Source organism: Plasmodium relictum, assembly GCF_900005765.1.
Source record: "Plasmodium relictum strain SGS1 genome assembly, chromosome: 8".
Classification (NCBI taxonomy): Eukaryota; Apicomplexa; class Aconoidasida; order Haemosporida; family Plasmodiidae; genus Plasmodium; species Plasmodium relictum.
The window spans coordinates 317,377-339,354 of NC_041686.1; the positions used below are offsets into that span (position 1 = coordinate 317,377).

A 21,978-nucleotide genomic window follows, 5' to 3' on the forward strand; every position below is an offset into this window, starting at 1 on the left:
ACTTGCTTTAATTTTCCTTTTTATTTTTTAAATGTGATGCTTTTTTTTATTATTATTTTTTTGTCTTTTAACATTCTCTTTATACATATTCTTTGTTTTCGTTAAGATAATTATTTTTTAGATATTGATTCTTCATTTATGCAGAAAAAGAGCAGATACTTAATTTTATGAATATGTAATTTAGAGAAGTTTATATTTTCTAATATTCATTCAAGGAAACAAAAAAATAAACTGATTAAAAGATCTTAAATCAGTTTTATTTAAAAATATATGAAGTAATAATCGTGAAATGAAAAATAAAAGAATAAAAATAAAAAAAAAAGTAATCGTTGAAAATTAAAGAAAAAATTCATAAAAATTAAATTATAAAAAAAATTTCGGAATTAGTATTTTTGTTAAGAGTTATAAAATTAAGAGGGAAAAAAAGTTGAACTCATAGTTTGAAATATAAAAACATTAATATAAAGTCATGAATAAATTAATTTCAGGTAGATAATTATTAATTTGCCAAAATAAAAAGATGAAATAATTGTATTAAAAACCTTAAACATAAATCTAAGAACTTTTTTTGTAATCTTTCATAACAAAAATGAATAAATTTTTTTCCTTAACTGATCCAAATTTTATAGGTATGCAATTACCACTATCATCTAAATGTAAAGCTAAGCAGCAGTTATCATTTATCAAATTTGCTTGAGTCTCAACACGCTTTAATTGTTCTTCCCCATATAATAAGGATCGTATATCGCTGAAATTTATCATTCTTACCTATAAATGATTAAAAAAAATTTTTTTTTTTTTTTTTGAGAAACATTTTCTATATATATAAAAAAATTTTTAAAGAGTTTACAAAAAAAAAAAAAAAAAAAAAAAAATTTACTTTTTGTTGGCACGATATACATAATGTCTTTTCATGAAAATTAGCTTGTAAATTGCAAGGTAATTTCGTACCATCCTAAAAATAATAAAAAAAAAAATTATATAAATATATACTCATAATCAATTCTTTATAATAAAAATTATTTGTTAAAAGACATAAAGCTTATGCCAATTACATTATTGTTTTATAATAAAAATATATACTTATGAAAAATGTATAAAAAATAGAAATAGCAATAGTACTAATCATTAATTTGAATACCTGTAGCAAAACAACTACTTGTATATTATTTTTTAATCGCCTTTTAAATTCATTTATTTCATTATTTGAAAAATCTATGAAAAAAAAAAAAAGAAGGTATTATATACACACTGTTGTGAAATTTAAAGTAAACATAAAAATTTATTACATAGAATAACTATTTTAAATGATACAACACAATATTTCTTAATTTATAAATATTAAAATTATTCTACATATTATTACTTTCCAAAAATTCATCTTCATTTATATTTTTTTTATTATCGTCTAGTGAACAACAAGATACAATATTTCCCATTTTTCTATTTTTTTGTTTTTTTACAATTTAAGCTTATTAAGAAACAATAACTCTATTTTTAATTATAAATTATACATATATTGGTGAATGTGCATGTGTTTAATATATTTTTTATACTGTTTTATATTGATATAAATATATTATTCATTCTTTTTTTTTTTGGAAAAAATATATGTAAAAAGAAAAAATAATAATAAATTATATAATATAAATATTTGATTTTTAATATCTCCTTTTCACATAGAAATATAATTTATCGTTATATATAAATTTAAAAATTCGAACATAAATGAAAACAATGAAGTAAATTATTTATTCTTTTTTAAACACACCATGCATAAAACTAATGATAGAATACAAATTTATATTTGATGTTTTTGTACTACATTTTAAAATATTTCACAATATATAAAACTTTTTCAATAATTTTTTTTGTTTTTTATTTTTTTTACTATTTTGAGATACAATGAAAGGCAGGGAAAAAAAAAAAAAATTAGCCATTTAAAATTAATTTACCATTGCTTTTTGTGTAATGAAATTTTTATACTTCCTCTGTTCATATTTTTTTTAATTTTTTTATGAAAATATATAATTATAATATATTTTCTTTTAGCACCTATTGGCTATTTTTTTTTTTTTCTAATAATTTGAAACAAAATAGAGAAAAAAATTATAAAATTAATAAATTATGAAGAGTAAAATGTGAATTATTTTATAAAAATTTACACAATCTTAAAATTTAATCAAGTACATTTACATTAAAAAAACGAAATACAGATGAAAATTTTTTTTTTTATAATATATAAGAAATTGTGTGTAATATTTATATGAATTATGTACGAAAAAAACAATAATAAATTTATTAAAAAAGTGTAAAAAAATATATTTTTTATTTGAAAGACATAGAAAGTAAATTATGTTAAAATGCCATAAAAGTATAAGCACTATATAAATGAATACATCAAATTTTTACTATTTATATGAGTTATAATTAAAAAATTAAATGTTCATGTAAATTTTTTATATATACATTTATATGTTATCAGGCAAATAAATGCACACATTTTATTATATATAACATAAATATTTATTTTTAAAAATTGTATTAATAATAACTATAGTAAGCATATTTAAATAGTTTTACTCATAAATTTAAACAATACATTATTCAGTTTTTTATTTCTTTTATCTTAAAGCATTTTTTTTTTTAAAGAGAAAAAGAAAAATTGTATATATATTTAATAATTATTAAATTAAATAAATGATTTCAATAGTTTGTTTCTATATTTACATAATTACTTAGAAAACACAAGTTAAAGGAACGATGTAAATAGTTATAACTTTCTTTTTTTTTCTGATTCTAAATGTTAAGAATTAGATATTTTAAATTCTTATAAATAATTAGATCAATAATAATTTGCAAAAAAAATTGCTTAAAATAATTTATAGAAGTTTTCAATATATATATATTGTTTATATAGATAATTAAAAAAAGTATTAAATTAATCATAAAAAATTCTTTAAATAAATAATTAACAAAAATTCCTTGTTGCAAAATGAGAATGTGGAGATAAAAGAAAAGTTATTTAGTGTTTTTCTAAAAGAACATAATTGATTTTTTAGAAATTAGATAATGATAATTTTATTTTTTAAAAACTAATTTTCTAGTAAGCTAGAATTCTATAACTTTAATTTTAGTATTTATTCCTAAAATTTTAAAAGATTTTATTAAATGTAAAAATATAATAAAAAAAAAATAATTATAAATATTTTAATTAAAAAAAAAAAATTTAAGTATGTATATTACAAAAAAATTGGAATTAAACCAATAAACAAATATATTAATCTACAGTTAATATTTCTTATTGAAGAAGATTAAATGCATATATATGTATGAAATAATAAAATAAAAGAATTAATTTTAATTATTAAAAAATATAAAAATATTTTCTTTTATAATTATTTCATTCAATATCTACACACGAAACAAGTAAAATAAAAAATATTCTATAAAAATCAAAATAATCACAAAGATAAATGTTAAATTTTTCCTTGTATATTTCAATAAATTTAATAATAATTATGTTTACATGCTTTTTTTGTTCAATATATTTTTCATCATTTTTTAATATGACTTCTTCATGAATGTTCTCATAGTTTATGCTTTTCTCCTTGTCACTAATTATTTCTTGATCGTAACTAAAGTGAAAAAAAAAAAAAAAAATTAAAAAAAAAATATATATATATAATTTTTAAATAAGGTAAAATAAGACAAAGTGTAAATATTTAGAAACATATAGAAAAAAAATTTACAGTATTATATATATATATTTACTTGTAAAAAAGGTTGTATATATATAATAGTGATTCCATTTTATCGTTATAGAAAAAAATGGATATAAACAAAAGAAAAATGAAATAACTTTTAGGTATATTTTTTAGTGCAAAACTATTGAAGTATGTGTTCTTATATTTTTGAAAAAGATAAGCATCTTTAAAAATTGTTTGAAATGCGTTTAAAATATTAAGAGCATTGTTATTATTATAAAAAATTATGAATGTTAATGGTTTCATAATTTTATAATTTGAATAAGAATATATTAAAAATATTTCAATTCTTTTTTCAAAAGATATAAAAGGTAACAAATAGCAATAAAAAAGTTTTACATATGTTGCATCATAATAGGATGAAAACATCAACTTTTTAGCAACATTTACAACTACATTTAAATTATACATTATATCGTTATAAGTATTTTTATATATATTTTCTATAGGAGGGGGATTACACATTTTAACATTCTTATTTTCTTTCTTCATAATTATATCTCCTTCTATATTATTATTATTATTTCCATTATTATTATTTAATACTTCTTTGTGTTCTCTATCTATATACATATTTTTTTTTTCAGATGTTTTAAAATAATCTAATATGGAATTATTTCCTAAATTTTTTCTTTTATTTCTTATTTTTTTGTTTAATTGTTTTAATGGATTATTTTCATATAAGTCACTAACTGAAGGCAAACTATTAGTTATGTTTTCTGTGCAATTAATATATAAATTCATGAAATTATCTAAATAAAAATTTTTATCAGATTCTACATCCTCATTTTTTTCATTTTTTTCTTCAACATAAGTAGGATTATCACTTTTACTTGAATCGCTACTATATAAACAGTTTAATTCGTTATTCATTTCTTTTTTTTTTTTTTTGTCTTTATTGCTATTATCAATATTTTTATTATCAGTACAAGATTCTTCATACAGAAGAGTACTATTTTCTTCTTCATTAATATTAGTAGGATCTTTATAAAGTTGAATGTAGTTGATTTGGTTTTGGTTACTATTATTACTAAAAGAATGCACTTTTTCTTTTTTATTTATTGTTTCTTCTCTTTTAAAATTGAAATGAGCTTCTTCGCCATCATATTTATGTATAAGAAGTAAAAGAAGTTTTAATTTTAATTCATAAAAATAATAATAAGGAAATAAAGAACAAAATAATTGATCTAACACAACTAATACTTTTAGTATATTCTTAATGTTGTATAAAATATAAATATCCAGATACATACTATGTAAAGGATAGTTTACACGTGTACATTGTGATATTAAATATTTTAAATTTTTTTCTAGGGATTTAGGAAATTCAAAATTATATAATTTGTAAAAATTTCGTAAAACTTCTTCGTCACTTTCTTTATATAATGCAATTTTTTCATCTAAGTTCTTTATATATTTTTTTTTTTGTTCATAAGTTTCTTTATTATTTTCAATTAAAAAATTTCTCACTGTTATTAAAAATTCTTTTATGTGAAAATATGAGTGATCAACATATGTAGCTATTATATGCTTAGGAATATATTTATCTTTGTATTTTTCTAAATTTGTTATATTATTATTAACTAATAATAGATTAAATATATATATTGAGCAAATAATATTATATAATTTAATATAACTATGAAGAAAAACAATAATTTGAAAATGCATATCACTATGATAAAATTTTTTTCCACCCTTATAAAAAAATAAATATACTAAATTTAATACTCTTTTAAAATAAAGCATATTAGGTGATACACCAGATAGTATAATAAACAAGAGTTTTCCTGCATTTTTGAAAGATTCTAAATTATCATCTAACAATAATTCTAAAATTGTTGATTCTATATTAATATAATAAGAAAAATTTATTTGTTTATTCCTCCTTTCATTATCGTCAGCATATAATTCTAAAAAATTTTTTCTTAATTTTGATGTATATTTTTTTTTTCTTTTTAAAGCTCTTTTTAAAGTAATCATTTTAACATTGCAATTATTAAGTGAAATGTTTTAAAATATTGTAATCAAGATGTTTATTAAACAATGAAATTTGAAAATACAATTTGTCCATTATATTAAATTATTTAAATAAAGGAATCTTAAAAAAAGATAATTCTTTTTTTTTTATTTTAAAAGTTATCAAAAAAGAATATAAAATAATATTTAATAATTGTGTAATTATTTTCTATAAATGTATATAAATGTAAACCAAAAATAAAAGACTATAATATTACTTACAAATGAAATTAAATTATATTTCATTAATATTACTTTTTTTTTTTTTTTATGTTTTTATTTAATAATTAAATTAATATTTAAATGAAATGTTCTTCAATATATTAATATATATAATAAAAAGTTTTAATTTTAAATACTTTATAAAAAATAAGAATATTTAATTACTTTTACGAGTTAATATATAAAAAAAAAAAAATTTTATTTCTTAATATAAAAAAAACGAAAATAAAATTAAAAGAAATATAAAAAAAAATTATTTAAGTTTTAAATAAATTTTTAAAACAATAAAAATTTATAAAAAATTCGAACATTTTTATTAAACAAAGTCTTAAATTTGGCAAATACTCTTTTAAATAATTGTAAAATTTCATAAAATTATAATCATACACAAAAAAAAAAAAAAAAAAAAAAATAGTTATAGAAAATAAATTTAAAAGAGTTTTTGGGAAATTATATATTTCATAAAAGAAGAATAATTACACATTATATTAAAATATTAAGGACATTTCACAGGTGATAAATTTTAATAAAAATAAAATATAATTTATATAATATGGATTTTAATTCCAGAAAGAAGAAAAAGAACAGCAATGATTTATTCAATGAAAATATAAATATATATTTAGAAGAAAATGATAATTATATTCTTGATTTAGAAAAAAAAGTTCAGAGCTTAAAATTAGTAGGATTATTTATAATTAAATAATAAAAAAAAATAGAGAATAAAAAAATGTGTATATATATTATATATTTATTTATTATACTAAATATATGTATGTTTATATAATAATTAACTAACTATAATTTTTTTTTATGTTATTATTTTATGTTAATTTTAAAAACTTAATTTTTTTTTTTATCCTTTAAAATCTAAATTTTTAGATTGGTTCTAATTTAAGAGATGAAGTAAAGACTTCTAATTCTTTACTTGATAATTTAGTAAAATTATAAAATATTTATTTTATATATATATTATTAATATTATTTTTCTTTTATTATTAATAATTTCATATATTACTTATATGAAATTTCTTTTTTCTCTTGTTATAGTCTGATAGGATGGATAATGTAAATAAAAAATTAACGGGAGTCTATAAGCGTGTTAAGAATATTTTAAAAGCAAAGGTAACTAAAAAAAGAATAAAAATTAATTTTTTTTTATTTTTTTTTTATTTTTAACATCTCTCTTACATATTATTTTTAGGGAAATAAATATATGGTTTATCTTATTTTGTTCTTTTTATTTTTACTATTTTTTATGCATTATTTATACCGAAAAAATAGATAAAATATATTTTCAAATACGCATATATGCATAGTTTTTTTTATAATCACCAATTTTAAACAAACTTCACAATATGACAAGAAAATAATGTTTCGAGTTTTTGTTTTATTCCTTTTTTAAGTAGTATGGATTTTTTTTTCAAAAGTTTTAAGGACATACAAATTTTTATGAAATTATTTTTTTTTATCCTGTTTTATTTTTTTTTTAATTTTTGGTGTATTATATATATTAAAATGATACTTTTTTTGTAATTTTTATTTTTAATTTAAAGAAATAAAATAACCAAGAAGTAAAAAAAATATATATTTGTAAAATTGTAAATTAGCAAAATGATAAGTTATCTAAACAATGGATTAATAAATTAATATATAGATAATAATAAATAAATAAAAATTAAAATTTTTTTTTTATAAAATATACATTTTTAAAAAGTAAAGAACCTTTCTTTGAGTTATTGATGTTTAAATTATAAAAAAGAATATGAAATAAAATTATACTTTTTTTTAAATTATTTTAATTAATATTTTTTTGTGCGTGTGTACATTTTTTTTTTTTTTTAATAATAAAATTCATTATATGAATGTTTCTAAAGCTATGCAATTATATTATTTATTATTTTATCTTTATTTATTTATTATTTTATTTTATTTTATATTATTTTATTTTATTTTATTTTTTTTTTTTCAAAGTGGTAAATATATATATATGTAAAAAAAAAAAGAGCAAAATATATATAATTATTTAATAAAAAAAAAAGGATGATTTGTATAAAATGTGGGAGATCTAATTCTAGTTTATATACAGTATATAATAAAACAAATATAAAATTGAATGAATGTAATAGATGTAATGAAACATGCGATGGATATATGGAGAAGAATACGTTCATAATACTTATGAATATTTTATTCTTAAAACCTGAAATATATAGGCATATTGTTTTTAATAGATTAAAATATCATGATAAATTTATACACAGTTTTTTTTTTAAGATGATCCTTTTATTTTTGATAATAAATTCATATTTACACCCAAATTTTGAATCAGGAAACCTAAAAAAAAATGCTTTATCAGAAATATTCTTAATGAATAATAATTTGGAATCTATTTCAGATACTGATTCTTTAACTTATAATTGTTCTTCCTATACTTTATTCATGTATAAATATGATAATAGGTATAAATTATATGGATTATATAATATCTTTAATAATTCTAATATATCTAATTTAGTTAATGTTCAAAAAGATAAATTTTTAACTTGTATTATTAATAGCAACAAGCTAAATGATTATAATTTATGTATTGTTAATAAAAAACATAAAAATTCATATGACTATGACAAGCAAATTATAGATATGCTTCTTCATGAAAATATAAATTATTCAAATAAATTTAATAATAATGAATTTAAATTAAAAGAGAAAAAAAAAAAAAATAAAAATAAGTGGATGGAATTGGGGGCAGCAAAATTCTTAAAAAAAGCTATTTTGTTTATAAAAGAGAAAATAAAGTATAAATCTATTTTTAAACTAAGAAAAAACAACTTATTACTGAAAAATAATATGATAACTTTTAAAAACTTAGATGAATATAATAGTCTATTTCAAATAATAAACATTCTAGTATATTATAACTTAGATGATTACAAGATAGTTTTTGAAACCAAAGAAAAAGAAACATTCAACTTATATTATATAATGAAATTCTTAAATAATATTTTTTTTTATGAAAAATCAAAAAAGAAAAATTATATAAAAAGTGAAACAAATGTATTTATAAAAAAAGATTCCAATGATTTCTGTTTTTATGATAATAAGAATTCTGTATTTAACAACATATGTTATGATTATAATTATTTAGACAATCATTTATATGGATTAAAACATTTATGTAGAAAACTTTTAAGAAACATAAATTTTACATTAAGAAAAAATGCAGAAGAGATAAAAAAAAAAAAAAATAAAAATGAAGATAATTTTGAAATAAAACAAATTAGTATGTATTCAAAGCTTTTATATTCACAACTAGATAATGAAAAGTATATCTTAAAAATATGTAATTCATCATTTTCTCTAAAAAAGTTAAAATCAGTTATAATTAACTATTTTGCATATTTTTTGTTTTTATGTATTTTTACACATTTTTTGAAGTTATATCAACAAAAGAAGTACAAAGTTAAAATAACAATGGTAAAATATAATTATCTTTTTATGTTGTTTGTGCTAAGTAATTACCCATCTCTAATATATTTTATTTTGAAAGTGTTCAATTATAATTATATAAATATTTATTTAAACATATATACATTAATTTGCAATATAATAGCATATCATATATTTATATCCAATGACAATAATTATATTTGCTATTCTATATTTTCTGTACTTACTAGCTATATATTGAAAAACCTACTTATGATTAAAATAAATACTTATATATAGATAAATAAAATAATCGCAAGCTATTATGTATTTATAATACGAAAAACGTAATAGGATCATGTTGAAATATGTATAAATCATATATAAAATTAATATCCTAAAGAAACTTTTTTTTTTTTTAAAATGAACTTATATAATTGTACATCTACACTTATTCACACATAATTGAATTAATTTAATTTTTTTTCTTATATTTCTATAGTGTCAATTTTATTTTTTAAATTAAGTACATTTTTTATTTATTGTTAATTTAGGAATACAATTTATATTAAATTTTAGTTCATTTAACTTCATTTGTTTTTAATTTTTGCTTTAATTTTTTTTTAGTATTTTCTGGAATATTTATAAACTCTAATTTTTTTTAGTTTTTAATCATTTAAGACTATAAGGAAACATACAAATATATAATAATAAAATTTTTTTTTTTTTTTTTTATATAAATAGGAATTATTACATTCTTTGTAAAAAGAAAAAGAAGAGAAAGTTTAAAAAGAATGATTTCTCAAAATGTTGCTAAAATGGAAAATATAAATATAAGATTAATGCATATTAATTGTAAAAAAAAAAAAAAAAAGAAAAAAAGAAACAAGAGTATAAAAATTGCATAAAATATATAAAAGATCAATAAAAAAAAGAAAAATTTTTGAATAAAAAAAAAAAAAAGAAAAAAATATATATATATGTATTTTACATTACAAACTGATCTTTTTGCAATGGATTTGTGTAATGATAATGCAAATCATAGACATCTTCTGCTTCAATAATTTTATCATATCCATTTTTATGTATATGGTAGACTCTTACTGTTCCTCCTGATCCTCCATCTCTAAAAGTTGCATGATAAATAGCATTTCTTGCAAGTTCTACGGCTTGATCTAAGTTTAAATTATAATCATAAGAGGAATCTAAAATAGAATAAGCATATGTACTTCCACTACCACAACTAAATAAATTTCCTTCAACTTTTTTTCCTGAATCATCAACATAAAACATATTAAATCCAGTATGATCATAACCGCTTAAAATTATTCCACAGCATAATCCATATCCTTTATATTGATACAAAATATTACTTAATATAGTACTTGCTGCTCTAACAGATATTTTGTCATTATTTCTTAATTCATATACTTTAATTATTTTTCCTAAGTATTTTTCCCAATAAAAACAATCTGCTGCTCCTCCAGCCATTGTTCCTAATATGTTCTTATTTATTTCAATAATTTTTTCAACATATTGTGAAGAAATTAAAGAACCCATTGATGATCTTGAATCTACTGCAACTATTATTCCTTCTTTAAATTTAAAAGCTAACGTTGTCGTACCTTTATGAAAATTAAATAATTTACTATTTTTTGTTTTTGCATCTTTTATAAAATTCCTTGGTATATCCACTGGTGCAACAGAAAACTGCAATTCATGATTATTTATTTTTTCCTCTTCTGTATCATTTATTAAGTTATCAATTTCTTTCATAAAATTTTCACTTTCTATCATTTTTTTAAATTTTTTATTACAATCTTTTTATAATGATATCTTCAAATTTTTATTTTCAGTTACTTCTTTTTTATTTTTTTATTTTGAAAATAAAAAATAAATATTTATGATAATTTTTTTATAATTAAAATATAAGGTTCATATCTTTTTTTTTTGAAAAAGTATGTGCTAAATAAAATTTCCACAGAATTATTAACTTCATATAATAAAATATTTACTTTTTTTTTATAAATGAAGAAAAAAAAGAGAAATATATTAGGTCAATTTGTATTTTTTTTTAATTTTGTACTTTATAACATAATGTTATAATGATTATTTCTTTTTATCTTTATTTTATAATATATATATATATTTATATATGTATATATATTTTTAATAGCACACAAATAATATAAAGAATGTATTACATAATATTTATTAAAAGTGTTACTTTAAAAAAGAAAAATATTCTAAACAAAAAATTTTCTCTGATATTTTATTTCATTTTATTTTTCTTTAAATTATAATAAATAGCCTACGAAAATAAAAAAAGAAATTATTTTTTTTTCATTTCTTTTTCCATAATAATAAAAAAAAAAAAAAATACAAGGAATTCATATAGTTATTATATTAACACATACAATCTCAAAAAACATAATCCTTTAATATAAATTTTCTTTTTTATTACAAATATTATAAAAGAAATAATATATAAAATTAGTATTTTATTATTGCTAACATTATAGCATAGAACAAATTTTATTTAAATCACTAAAAAATATATTTTTTTTTGTTCTTTATATAAAATCATATTAAAATTTTATAAAATTTTTTCATTTTAAATATTAACTCTTTTTCTTAACGTATATTTATATAAGCTTTTAAGAATCTAACTTATTAGATTGAATAATATACCTAATTTTCTATATATTTTTATTTTAATAAATTAATGGTTAAGGAGATTAGTTTATATAAGCTTATAAAAAAAATGCTAATAACTTTTAAAGTAGATGGATATTTTTTTAATAAATTATTGCAAAATAAAAAAGTATTCTTAAGATTATTTAATATATATTTATAAATATTAGGTAAATATAATTTTTAAGATACAAAAAAGAGCATGTACTTGTTAGCTATTTAAAATTTACGAAATCCTAAAGCAATAGTTAAAAACTGTCCTAAAAAAAATAGATAAAAAAATTAAAAATAAATATTGGAAAATCATAGAAAAATTAAGCGAATATAGAATTAATACAGGAAATGTGTATGAAAAAATGTAAAAGCATTTTAATTTTAAAATATTTAATTTATTGCTTTTTGATTGGGATTTATTGTTTACTAGTTATTTTATATATTAAATTATGAATACGAGATATAATTAGAGAAGAATATGTAATTTGTTCTTTATTATAATATTTAAAAAAAAAAAGTTATAAAAATTCATATAATAGCAAATAAAAATTTTGTAATCATATTTTTGAATTAGTGCTTTTTATAGATTCACTGATTTTTGTTTTGTAGTAATTTGATGAAAAAAACAATTTAGTGTTACTATAATTTATATTCTCTAATTACTTTTAATGATTTATTTATATTTTTTATTTATGTTAATATATATGTATACGTGTTTTTACGTAAAATCATTAAAATATTTAGGTTTTTTTTTTTTTTTTTTTCTACATAATTATTTATTTCATGTGTCTAATTATGACATAAAATTAATTTACTTTTTATTTATCTTCAGCATTTTAAATACAGATAGTTTAAGTTATATGATTATGATATTGTAAAAAAAGGAAAAAATCTTTTTGAATGTAGAAGAATATAATATTTTTATTTATTTAACGGAGGTATTCTCTTACTCTTCCTATATATTTTCATTTATATAAACTCAAAATTATATTTGTTTGTTTTTCATTTATAATTAATTTAAATATTTATAATATTATCATCGCTCTATTTATATACAATAAAAAAAAAAAAAATAAATAAATATTACCTAAAATAAACATGAAAATAAGAAAAAACATAAAATTTAGTAAGTTATTACTTATTGGATAATAATAATTTCTCAATAATTTCATATAAACATAAATATACTCTATTAAATTAAGTTTATAAAGTTGTTGAAACCGCATAAATATTTTTTTTATATATTGAGAAATAACCTAGGAACTACTAAGATAACTTTTAACAATGAACATGTAATAAAAAAACAAATAAAGCATCATTGTCTTTGTGAATACTATAATATTAAAATAATTAATTGTAAGGATTGAATATGACAAATATTCAGAAAAAAATAAAAACATTTTTTTTAGTGAAAATCTAATTAAAATAAGCTTGGACCAATAAAATTTTTTTTTTTTTGTTTATTTTTCGTTATTTTTATATTATAAAAAATTAAGACTCTTCAAATATTATTCATAAAGCATTTTTAAATGAAAAAAAAAAAAAGATTTTATATTTAATAAATTTTAAAAAAATAAGAATATTTTATCTTCTAATAATACAATTCAAAGTGAATTTTTAAAAAAATAAAATTTTTACAAAAAAAAATAAAAAAAAAATAGGAATTGATACGATATCCAAAAATACATATGAATATATGTTCTTCATTTTCATATTTTCTTTCTTAAATTTCCCTTTCTTTTTCTTAAAAATATGCAAAAATGATAAATTCATATTGATAGTAACGTAATTAATCATAAGTTTATATGAAAAGTTTTTTTTTTTTTTTGGTATACACATTTTAAGTAATTAAGCTTTGTAATCTCCTGAATGTTCAGGTTCAGCTTCCTTATCTTTTTCTGCTTTTTCTTCTTCTATTTGAATGTAGTTTTTGTATTCCCATCCAGTTCCTCCAACTTTAAAAACTCTACTTGTAGATAAATATATATTAAAATATAATATTATTATTATAATAATGATTGACGTTGATATTATAGCTAAAACTTTAGTCTCAATATTATATTGGTCTTTTTTAAATAAAGATATAATAATAAATATAAGAGTTATAATAGAAGAACATGCAAAAATTGCAGCAAAAATCGAAACAATAATCATTATAATATAATTTTTAAGTGCTAATCCAAGAATTATTAAAACAGCTAATACTGAACTTGAAACAATTATCCATATTTTATTATCTTCTTCAGAAAATATTTGTGTTATGCAAAGTATAATATGAAAGATGATTGCTGAAATACACCCGCCTGCCAATGAGAAGCAGCAGCATTTGGACATTTTCCCAAATTGTAACATTTTAAAAAAATATGATTTGCAAATTTTAAATTTATTTTTGTCTTGAATAATTGTCTGCAAAAAAAAAGAGAAAAAAATTTCTTTTCCCTTCACACATATATATAGTACTTATAATTTTCTTAAAATTTATATGTTAAGATATTAAAAATGCGTTATTATTAATCAATAAATCTCAAAATTTAAAATTAATGTTGAAAAAATATTAAAACATTCATGAAAAGAAAAAAAAAAAATTGAATATAATTTAAGATTAAATTAAAAGCTCTTTAAGTTTTAATAAATTTTTTTTTTTTTTTTTTGCATAACTAACAACAATTCAAAATAAGCTGTCCAAAAAAAAAAATTTAAGCATGCACTATAAAAAAAGAGAAATTAGCTTTTTTTTTTCTTTCATGCAAATATCTAATTTTCTTATTTTAATTTCGTTTATTTCAAAGACTTAATCTTATATTTTAGGATTTCATAAAAATCTTCATCTTCATTTAATTTGTTGAGCTTCTGAAAGTAGTAGAGAAGTGTATATGCATTTTGCTCATTTATATTCTTATAATTAAATATGATATAATGCTTTATATTATGTATAATGGAGTCATGTGTATGATTTAAAATTAGAAAAATATTTAATACTTTTATAATATCTTGAGTTAAACAAATTTCATAATTATTTATAAACAAATTTATATCATTTTCCCATTCTTTTAAGCAATTCAACAAATCATTTTTCAATTTTTTTTGATCATGCTTGTTTATACATTTTATATTTTCTTTCTTAAATCTTTCTTCTTTCAAATTATCAAAAGTTTTTTTTACAAAAATTTTGTTAACGTCCAAAAAATTAAAATTGTATAAAGTGTTGTTTTCATAATTTTTTAAAAGTATAGTGAAAGAATACAAAATATAAATTTTTAGCTCGTTTGTTAATTTCATATTTTTTATTTTGTGAATAAAAATATCTAATTCAGAAAGACATATTAGTATATTATATCTTGAATACATATAAAAAATGTTGCTTATTTGATTTGAGTTTAATATATTTGCATAACTAATAATTTTTTCATTAAAAACATTTACTATATAATTAAATAAATTAAAATAGTTTATAAAATAATTGAATTTGTTTTCATCAATGATTTCACAGTTCATATCATTAAATTCTTGTTTTTCAACTATTTGCTTTAAAATTGGTAAAAAATGAATACAGTTAATCACATCACCAATACTACTTTTATCAATAACATTTTTAAGTTTAAGTGCTGAAAATTTTAATATATGATTAAAGTTTTTACTTATTCTCATATATGAATACAATATCCTACACAGATCAACAATGTTAACTTCATCCATTAACATAATTATTTTCTGAGATAATATTTTGAAAATATTCATATTTTTATATAATATATATGCATAACAGTAAGTAATAACACAAATATCCCTTACATGCACATTATTATAAATTACATTATCAATAATAATATTGCTTATTTTGCTAAATAAATCTTGATCATTTATTTTACATTTGACTAAAGCGTTTAATATCATAGATATTTCAACTGTGTTATGAAGAGTATGAACTTTCCTTTTTAATTCTTCTTTTAACAACATAATTAAGTCTTCTTTTTTTCTTTTTGAATATGTGGATATCAACATAGCTAAATTAGACGTATTAAAATATTCGCATTTTTTTTTTATTATAGGAATAAAACTATCATATAAGTTTGTTTCATAACGAACCTTACTCAAGCAAAATAAAAATGAAGCTATTTCATTAGCTTCAAATTTATCTATTAATTCATAAGATCTTTTTTCTATTTTTTTCCATATTAAATCATTTTTAATATTTTCTTTTAATAGCATATTTGAGAATATACAGAGAACAGAAGAATTCATATGATTTATTTTAATCCCTCTTTCATTGGTACTATATTCTTCTGATTTATATTTAAATAAACTTTTACTGTTTATTTTAGACAAATATCTTTTAGAATAATAATTATTAATTACATTCACATTTACACCTTTAAAAACATTCTTAATTTTAAGCATTGATATAAACAATTTTCTTTTATTAATGATGATATAATGCACTAATGTTATATATATATATGCTAAAAAAGAAAGAAATTTTTCATATTCATATCTTTTAAGTAGTTACTTTTTTTAACAATACTTTAGAGTTTATCAAATAATGATTTAAACAATTATCAATTTTATATACAAATAAAAAATTATAAATTATTTTTAAATCTATATTTTAATTATAATTTGTTAAATTATTTCCAATATAATAAAAAAAAAAAAAAATGAAAAATAATATTTTTTTCTTTTCGCTATATTTTTATTCTTTTATTTTGTTTCTTTTTGCATTTTTGAACTTCTATAAGCATTTAAGAATTAAAAAGTTCACATAAAAATATTTTTTTTCATTATTGTATGTTTTGAAATATACTGGAGTCCTTTAATATTTAATATATTTTATATAAAAGAAAAAATAATTCTTAATCATTTCATAAACTTATATATACATAAAATAATTTATAAGAAAAATATATTTGTAAGCATTATTATTATAAATAATAGAAAATCAAGTAAAAATATTTTAAAAAAATATTGTTTTTTTTTTAATTTAAAACGTTTACCAATAACCACAAAAAATATAAAAAACAAATAAAAAATAGTGTAAACATGTTGATAAATGCATGAAATCTAGATTTACAATATTTTTATGATAAAAATAATTCAAATTATTTTTTTATATATTAAATTTTCAAAATTTTAATTTTTCATAACGAAGGAATATACTAAAAAAAAAATATATTATATTAAAGGAAAATATAAATAAATAAAATTCAGTACAAATATTTATATATAATTTTCTTATTTTTAAGAAAATATTAAAGCAAAATGGTAAAAAAAAGAAAAAATTCAAGAAGTAATGTACAATAATATATTAATACAAACAAAATAGAATTTAATTTACTAAATTTTATTCACGCGCGTTTTTGTATTGTAAGTTTAAAAAACTTCCTTTTTTTTTTTTGCTTATTAAAATAAATAATAAAAAAGTGAAACAGTATATTTTATAAATGAAGTTAAATAAAGTATAATAAGTATATTTAACAAATTTTGGTGAATAAAATAAGGAAAAAAAATAAAATAATTATAATAATAATAATGCATATTCTTTGTAAAAATGTTTTTATTTAAACTTTTTCCTTTTTTATAGTTCCATTGAATTATACATTTACTAAAAATAATTTTTTTCATTATTTTTTTTTTTATTCTTTTTTATCTTTTCTATTTTAAAAATAAAAAATATTAACTATAAAGATTTATCAAAATATTTATTAAGGAATTTTCAAAATTATATTTTTTTATAAAACATATACACATTTTATTGTTTAATTTTTTTTTTTTTATACATAAAAGATGAAAATTAAAGTAAGAACTTTACAAAATAACGAAGAAGAAATAAATGTAGATAAAGATGATACTATTTTGGATGTGAAGAAAAAGGTTGAAAACGTATTACCTGAAATGCCGTGTGATAAGCAGAAACTAATTTTTAGTGGAAGAATATTAAAAGATGAAAGTAAAGCTGCTGATATATTAAATGAAAATGATATTGTTATCGTTATGGTAACTAGAAAAATATTCAATAAAAGTAATTCAAAAGAGAACACAAATGATACTTCTTCCAATGCATTAAAAAACAACGATAATAAATCTAATGATCCCAAAACAAACACAGATAACAAAGAATTAAATACTAATGATAATATAAATACTTTAAACAATAGTGAACAAAAAATTGAAAAAAATGAGGATAATAAAACAGAGAGCAAAGAAAATGAAAACATAAGCAATGCTGAATCAATGTTATTAACAGGAGAGAAATTAAAGGAAACTATAGACAATATTTGTGCTATGGGATTTGAAAGAGGAAATGTAGAAAAAGCGATGATTTTGGCTTATAATAATCCCAATAGAGCAATAGATTATTTAACTAATGGATTTCCTACTTCAAATGAAATGAATGAAAATGCGTACGAAAGAGAAGATGGTGGAAATATTTCCAATTTATCTAATCTTTTAATGAATGATAATTTGCTAAATGAAAATCAAAGACAATCATTATCACAAAATCCTGAATCATTTAGAAATTCACCTTTTTTTAATGTTCTGAGGGATGTTGCATTATCTAACCCTCAAAGAATACCAGAAATTTTAGAAATTATTGGAAGAACTGACCCATCCTTTTTAGAATACATAAGAGAGCATCAAGGGGAATTTTTAAGAGCTATTCAAAATTACAGTAATGAAAATGTAGAAAATGAACAATCAAACGAATCATTCATTGAGCAAAACAATCAAAATATAAATGATCAAAGTAGTGAAAATTATAATATCCCCATTACTCCACTAAATGAAAATGAAATGGAAAGTATTAAAAAATTAGAATCATTAGGTTTTCCTAAGCATATTGCTTTAGAAGCTTTTATTGCTTGTGATAAAAATGAAGAAATGGCTGCAAATTATTTATTCGAAAACATGAACGATTATTCTTCAGAATAAGAAAAACTAAATTAAAATGATATAGAGAGTGTGCGGAATAATATATATATATAGATTACTATTATTGTTTATTAAATTACATATATATTTTTTACTTTAAATATTTTTTTGCACACTGCACTTTATATGTAATAATTTTAAGTATTAGTCATAAATTTTTTTTTTTTTTATATTATTGTATACATAGAGCTTTTACTTCTCATCTTTTTTTTTAAGTTTTTACTTCAATTTTTTTAAAAATTAATTTATTATCAACTATTTATATAAATTCATTTTACGTTTGTTTAATAACTTTATTTATATTTTCTAATAATTACATTTTTAAATAAAATAAACTTAAAAACTCTTTAAGTATTATTATTTTTTTTTAATCACATGAAACTTATTTTACAAAATAAATTATATAATTTTAATTTCTTTTCTTTTTATTTATATATTTTATATTATTTATTCCTATTTCTATATATATATATATATATTATTCTTTATATAACAAATCTTACATTTTTAGTAATTTAAATTATATTAAAATAAAAAAATGTAATGTTCAAATTTAAATTTCATGATATGAATACTATTAAAAATTATACTTTTTTTTATATTCTCAAAAAATAGAAATTTTAAATGTTACAAAATTCTACAGTTGTTCTTAGAGTAAAATAATTAAAAATATAGCTTAAGGCTTTTTTTTTTTTTATATTTTATTAAACATTTATTTTTTAAATATATATATATATGCTTTAGAATCTATATTTTATTTTTTTTCCTAAGATAAATAGCATACGAATATAAGTTAAATGACATAAAAGTATTAATTCTAAAATAAAGAAATATATATATCATTTAATATTTTAAGAATTCAATAGTTCTATATAAATTTAATTTTTTTTTATTAAATGTATTAAACATAAAATTCATGAAATTATTTTTTTTAATTACTAAGCAAAATTATTTTTTTTTATTTTATCTTATTTAAAAAAAAAGAAAAAATTATTATTTTTTAAAAATAAGTCACAAAAAAACATGGTTCTATTTAAGTACTTACATAACAGAATAATTTTATTTATTTATTATTCTAATACACCACTTTTATTCTTTATTATATGCAAGGCGTTATTAACATAACAACGCGTTTTTTTTTTTTTTTTTTTTTAAATATTTAAAAAAAAAAAAGTTACTATAATAGCATATCAATAGTAATATCTTATATAGATATGTTTTAATTTCTTAAAAAATAAAACTTAAGCCTTACAATATTAATTATTTCTATATTTTATAATTTTTTTTTTAAAGGGAAATATTGCTTTACGCATGTAGTACTTTGTAAGGAAACTAAAGATTATAGATAAAAAAAAAAAAAAAAAAAAAACCGTAACAGAAATATGTATTTTTGTGCTATGTATAAATTGTTAAACCAATTTGGTACACTTAAATTATATGTAATATATATATATATATATATATATATATATATATATATATACATATATATATACATATATAAAGGATATATGAAAATAAAAAAAAAGTATTTTGTTCTTTGAATCTAATGAAAAATAAATAAAAACATTAAAAAAGTAATGTTGACAAAATATCATAAAATTAACAGTATTTTTTATTAATTAATAAATATTAACATTTTGCTCAAAAAAGTACTATACAAAAGGAAAAAAAAAAATATTTACATGTGTTTTTTACATTATACCTTATTTTTTTTTTTTCAGTACTTCATAAATATGCCTATCAAAAGTTCGTATTATTTATTTTTTTTTTTTTTTAAATAAAAAAAAAAAAAATAATAAAAAATACATGTATGAAAAATTAAAAAAATTAAAATATTTATTTTAAAAAATAAATGAAAAGATTCTTTTAAAAAAAAATTATATTTAAAAAAAGTTTATAATATATTGCGAGTTATATACAAATTATTGAAAAAAAAAAAAAAAAAATAAATGAACGAAAGATAATATAAACCAAATTAAAAGAAAAAAAAAATAAAATAAAAAAAAAACTATATTAACAGGAGAAAAAAAAAAAAAAAAAGAGTAACAAGCATTCTATTTGTTAAATATTTTTATATGCATTTTCTTTTTATTTAAAATTTTTTTTTTATTTTATAAAATGTTAAATCATTGATAGAAATTTATATAATTTTAATTTTTATATATAGTTTAAAATATTTATAGAAAAAAAAAAAAAAGAAAAATGAATAAAATTGCTGACAATCCTATCCCCTCATAGGTTGATAGTTAATTCATGTTCAGTTGTGCTTATTTCTTTTGAAAAAGTATTGTCCTTTTATTATCTGAAAAATTTAATTTTTATAATATTATTTAAAGTTGTAATTTAAATTAATTTTAAAAATATTTATGTTAGTAATTCATTTTTTTAATTTTACATATTCAAATAAATAGAAATATCACCCTCCCTTATCCTAAATAAAAAAAAAAAAAAAGAAAAAAACAGTTGTAGGAGTATTGTAATAATTCAAAGTAAACACATATAATATATATATATATATATATATATATATAAAGGAGTAGTATATCTGAAGATATATAGAAGTATACAATAAAAAAAGAAAAGAAAAGGGATATCATTATAAGGAAATAACAAAAAAAGGTAATTATTATATAAAAAAACTAGTGTTATTACAATTTATTTTTAATTGTTTTATATTTCTTTTTTATTAATTTTATTCAATTTTTTTTTTTTTTTTTTTATCATTATACTTAATCCTTTTTATTTTCATTTTACTTAAATATATATATATATATATATATATATATATTGCTTATTTAATTTTTATTTATTTTATTGCATGTGTTTGATGAATTTACATATATGTATTTTTTTACTTTTATTATTTTTTATAATTGTACATACATATATTTATCCTTTATATATATATATATATATAGACAAA

General features: G+C 17.0%; 8 protein-coding genes across 8 annotated transcripts; 3 read left to right on the forward strand and 5 right to left on the reverse strand.

Moving 5' to 3' along the window:
* Positions 1–555: 555 nt before the first annotated feature.
* On the reverse strand, positions 556–1,439 carry ISP1 (inner membrane complex sub-compartment protein 1, putative; the record flags this gene model as incomplete). Its single annotated transcript, XM_028676150.1, has 4 exons — positions 556–768; positions 881–955; positions 1,142–1,215; positions 1,367–1,439. The coding sequence occupies 4 exons, from the start codon at positions 1,437–1,439 to the stop codon at positions 556–558; spliced, it is 435 nt and encodes a 144-aa protein (XP_028532668.1).
* Positions 1,440–3,403: 1,964 nt separating this feature from the next.
* On the reverse strand, positions 3,404–5,750 carry PRELSG_0809000 (conserved Plasmodium protein, unknown function; the record flags this gene model as incomplete). Its single annotated transcript, XM_028676151.1, has 2 exons — positions 3,404–3,638; positions 3,775–5,750. The coding sequence occupies 2 exons, from the start codon at positions 5,748–5,750 to the stop codon at positions 3,404–3,406; spliced, it is 2,211 nt and encodes a 736-aa protein (XP_028532669.1).
* An 811-nt stretch (positions 5,751–6,561) lies between these two features.
* On the forward strand, positions 6,562–7,296 carry PRELSG_0809100 (conserved Plasmodium protein, unknown function; the record flags this gene model as incomplete). Its single annotated transcript, XM_028676152.1, has 4 exons — positions 6,562–6,690; positions 6,891–6,947; positions 7,059–7,133; positions 7,213–7,296. The coding sequence occupies 4 exons, from the start codon at positions 6,562–6,564 to the stop codon at positions 7,294–7,296; spliced, it is 345 nt and encodes a 114-aa protein (XP_028532670.1).
* A 755-nt stretch (positions 7,297–8,051) lies between these two features.
* Positions 8,052–9,737, forward strand: PRELSG_0809200 (conserved Plasmodium protein, unknown function; the record flags this gene model as incomplete). The annotated part of the gene is made up of 1 exon (XM_028676153.1): positions 8,052–9,737. One exon carries the CDS (start codon positions 8,052–8,054, stop codon positions 9,735–9,737), a length of 1,686 nt encoding a protein of 561 aa, XP_028532671.1.
* A 687-nt stretch (positions 9,738–10,424) lies between these two features.
* Positions 10,425–11,234, reverse strand: PRELSG_0809300 (proteasome subunit beta type-5, putative; the record flags this gene model as incomplete). The annotated part of the gene is made up of 1 exon (XM_028676154.1): positions 10,425–11,234. The coding sequence occupies one exon, from the start codon at positions 11,232–11,234 to the stop codon at positions 10,425–10,427; it is 810 nt and encodes a 269-aa protein (XP_028532672.1).
* Positions 11,235–13,973: 2,739 nt separating this feature from the next.
* PRELSG_0809400 (conserved Plasmodium membrane protein, unknown function) lies at positions 13,974–14,477 on the reverse strand (the record flags this gene model as incomplete). The annotated part of the gene is made up of 1 exon (XM_028676155.1): positions 13,974–14,477. One exon carries the CDS (start codon positions 14,475–14,477, stop codon positions 13,974–13,976), a length of 504 nt encoding a protein of 167 aa, XP_028532673.1.
* A 426-nt stretch (positions 14,478–14,903) lies between these two features.
* Positions 14,904–16,523, reverse strand: PRELSG_0809500 (conserved Plasmodium protein, unknown function; the record flags this gene model as incomplete). Its single annotated transcript, XM_028676157.1, has 1 exon — positions 14,904–16,523. The coding sequence occupies one exon, from the start codon at positions 16,521–16,523 to the stop codon at positions 14,904–14,906; it is 1,620 nt and encodes a 539-aa protein (XP_028532674.1).
* A 1,383-nt stretch (positions 16,524–17,906) lies between these two features.
* Positions 17,907–19,052, forward strand: PRELSG_0809600 (DNA repair protein RAD23, putative; the record flags this gene model as incomplete). The annotated part of the gene is made up of 1 exon (XM_028676158.1): positions 17,907–19,052. The coding sequence occupies one exon, from the start codon at positions 17,907–17,909 to the stop codon at positions 19,050–19,052; it is 1,146 nt and encodes a 381-aa protein (XP_028532675.1).
* Positions 19,053–21,978: the final 2,926 nt, after the last annotated feature.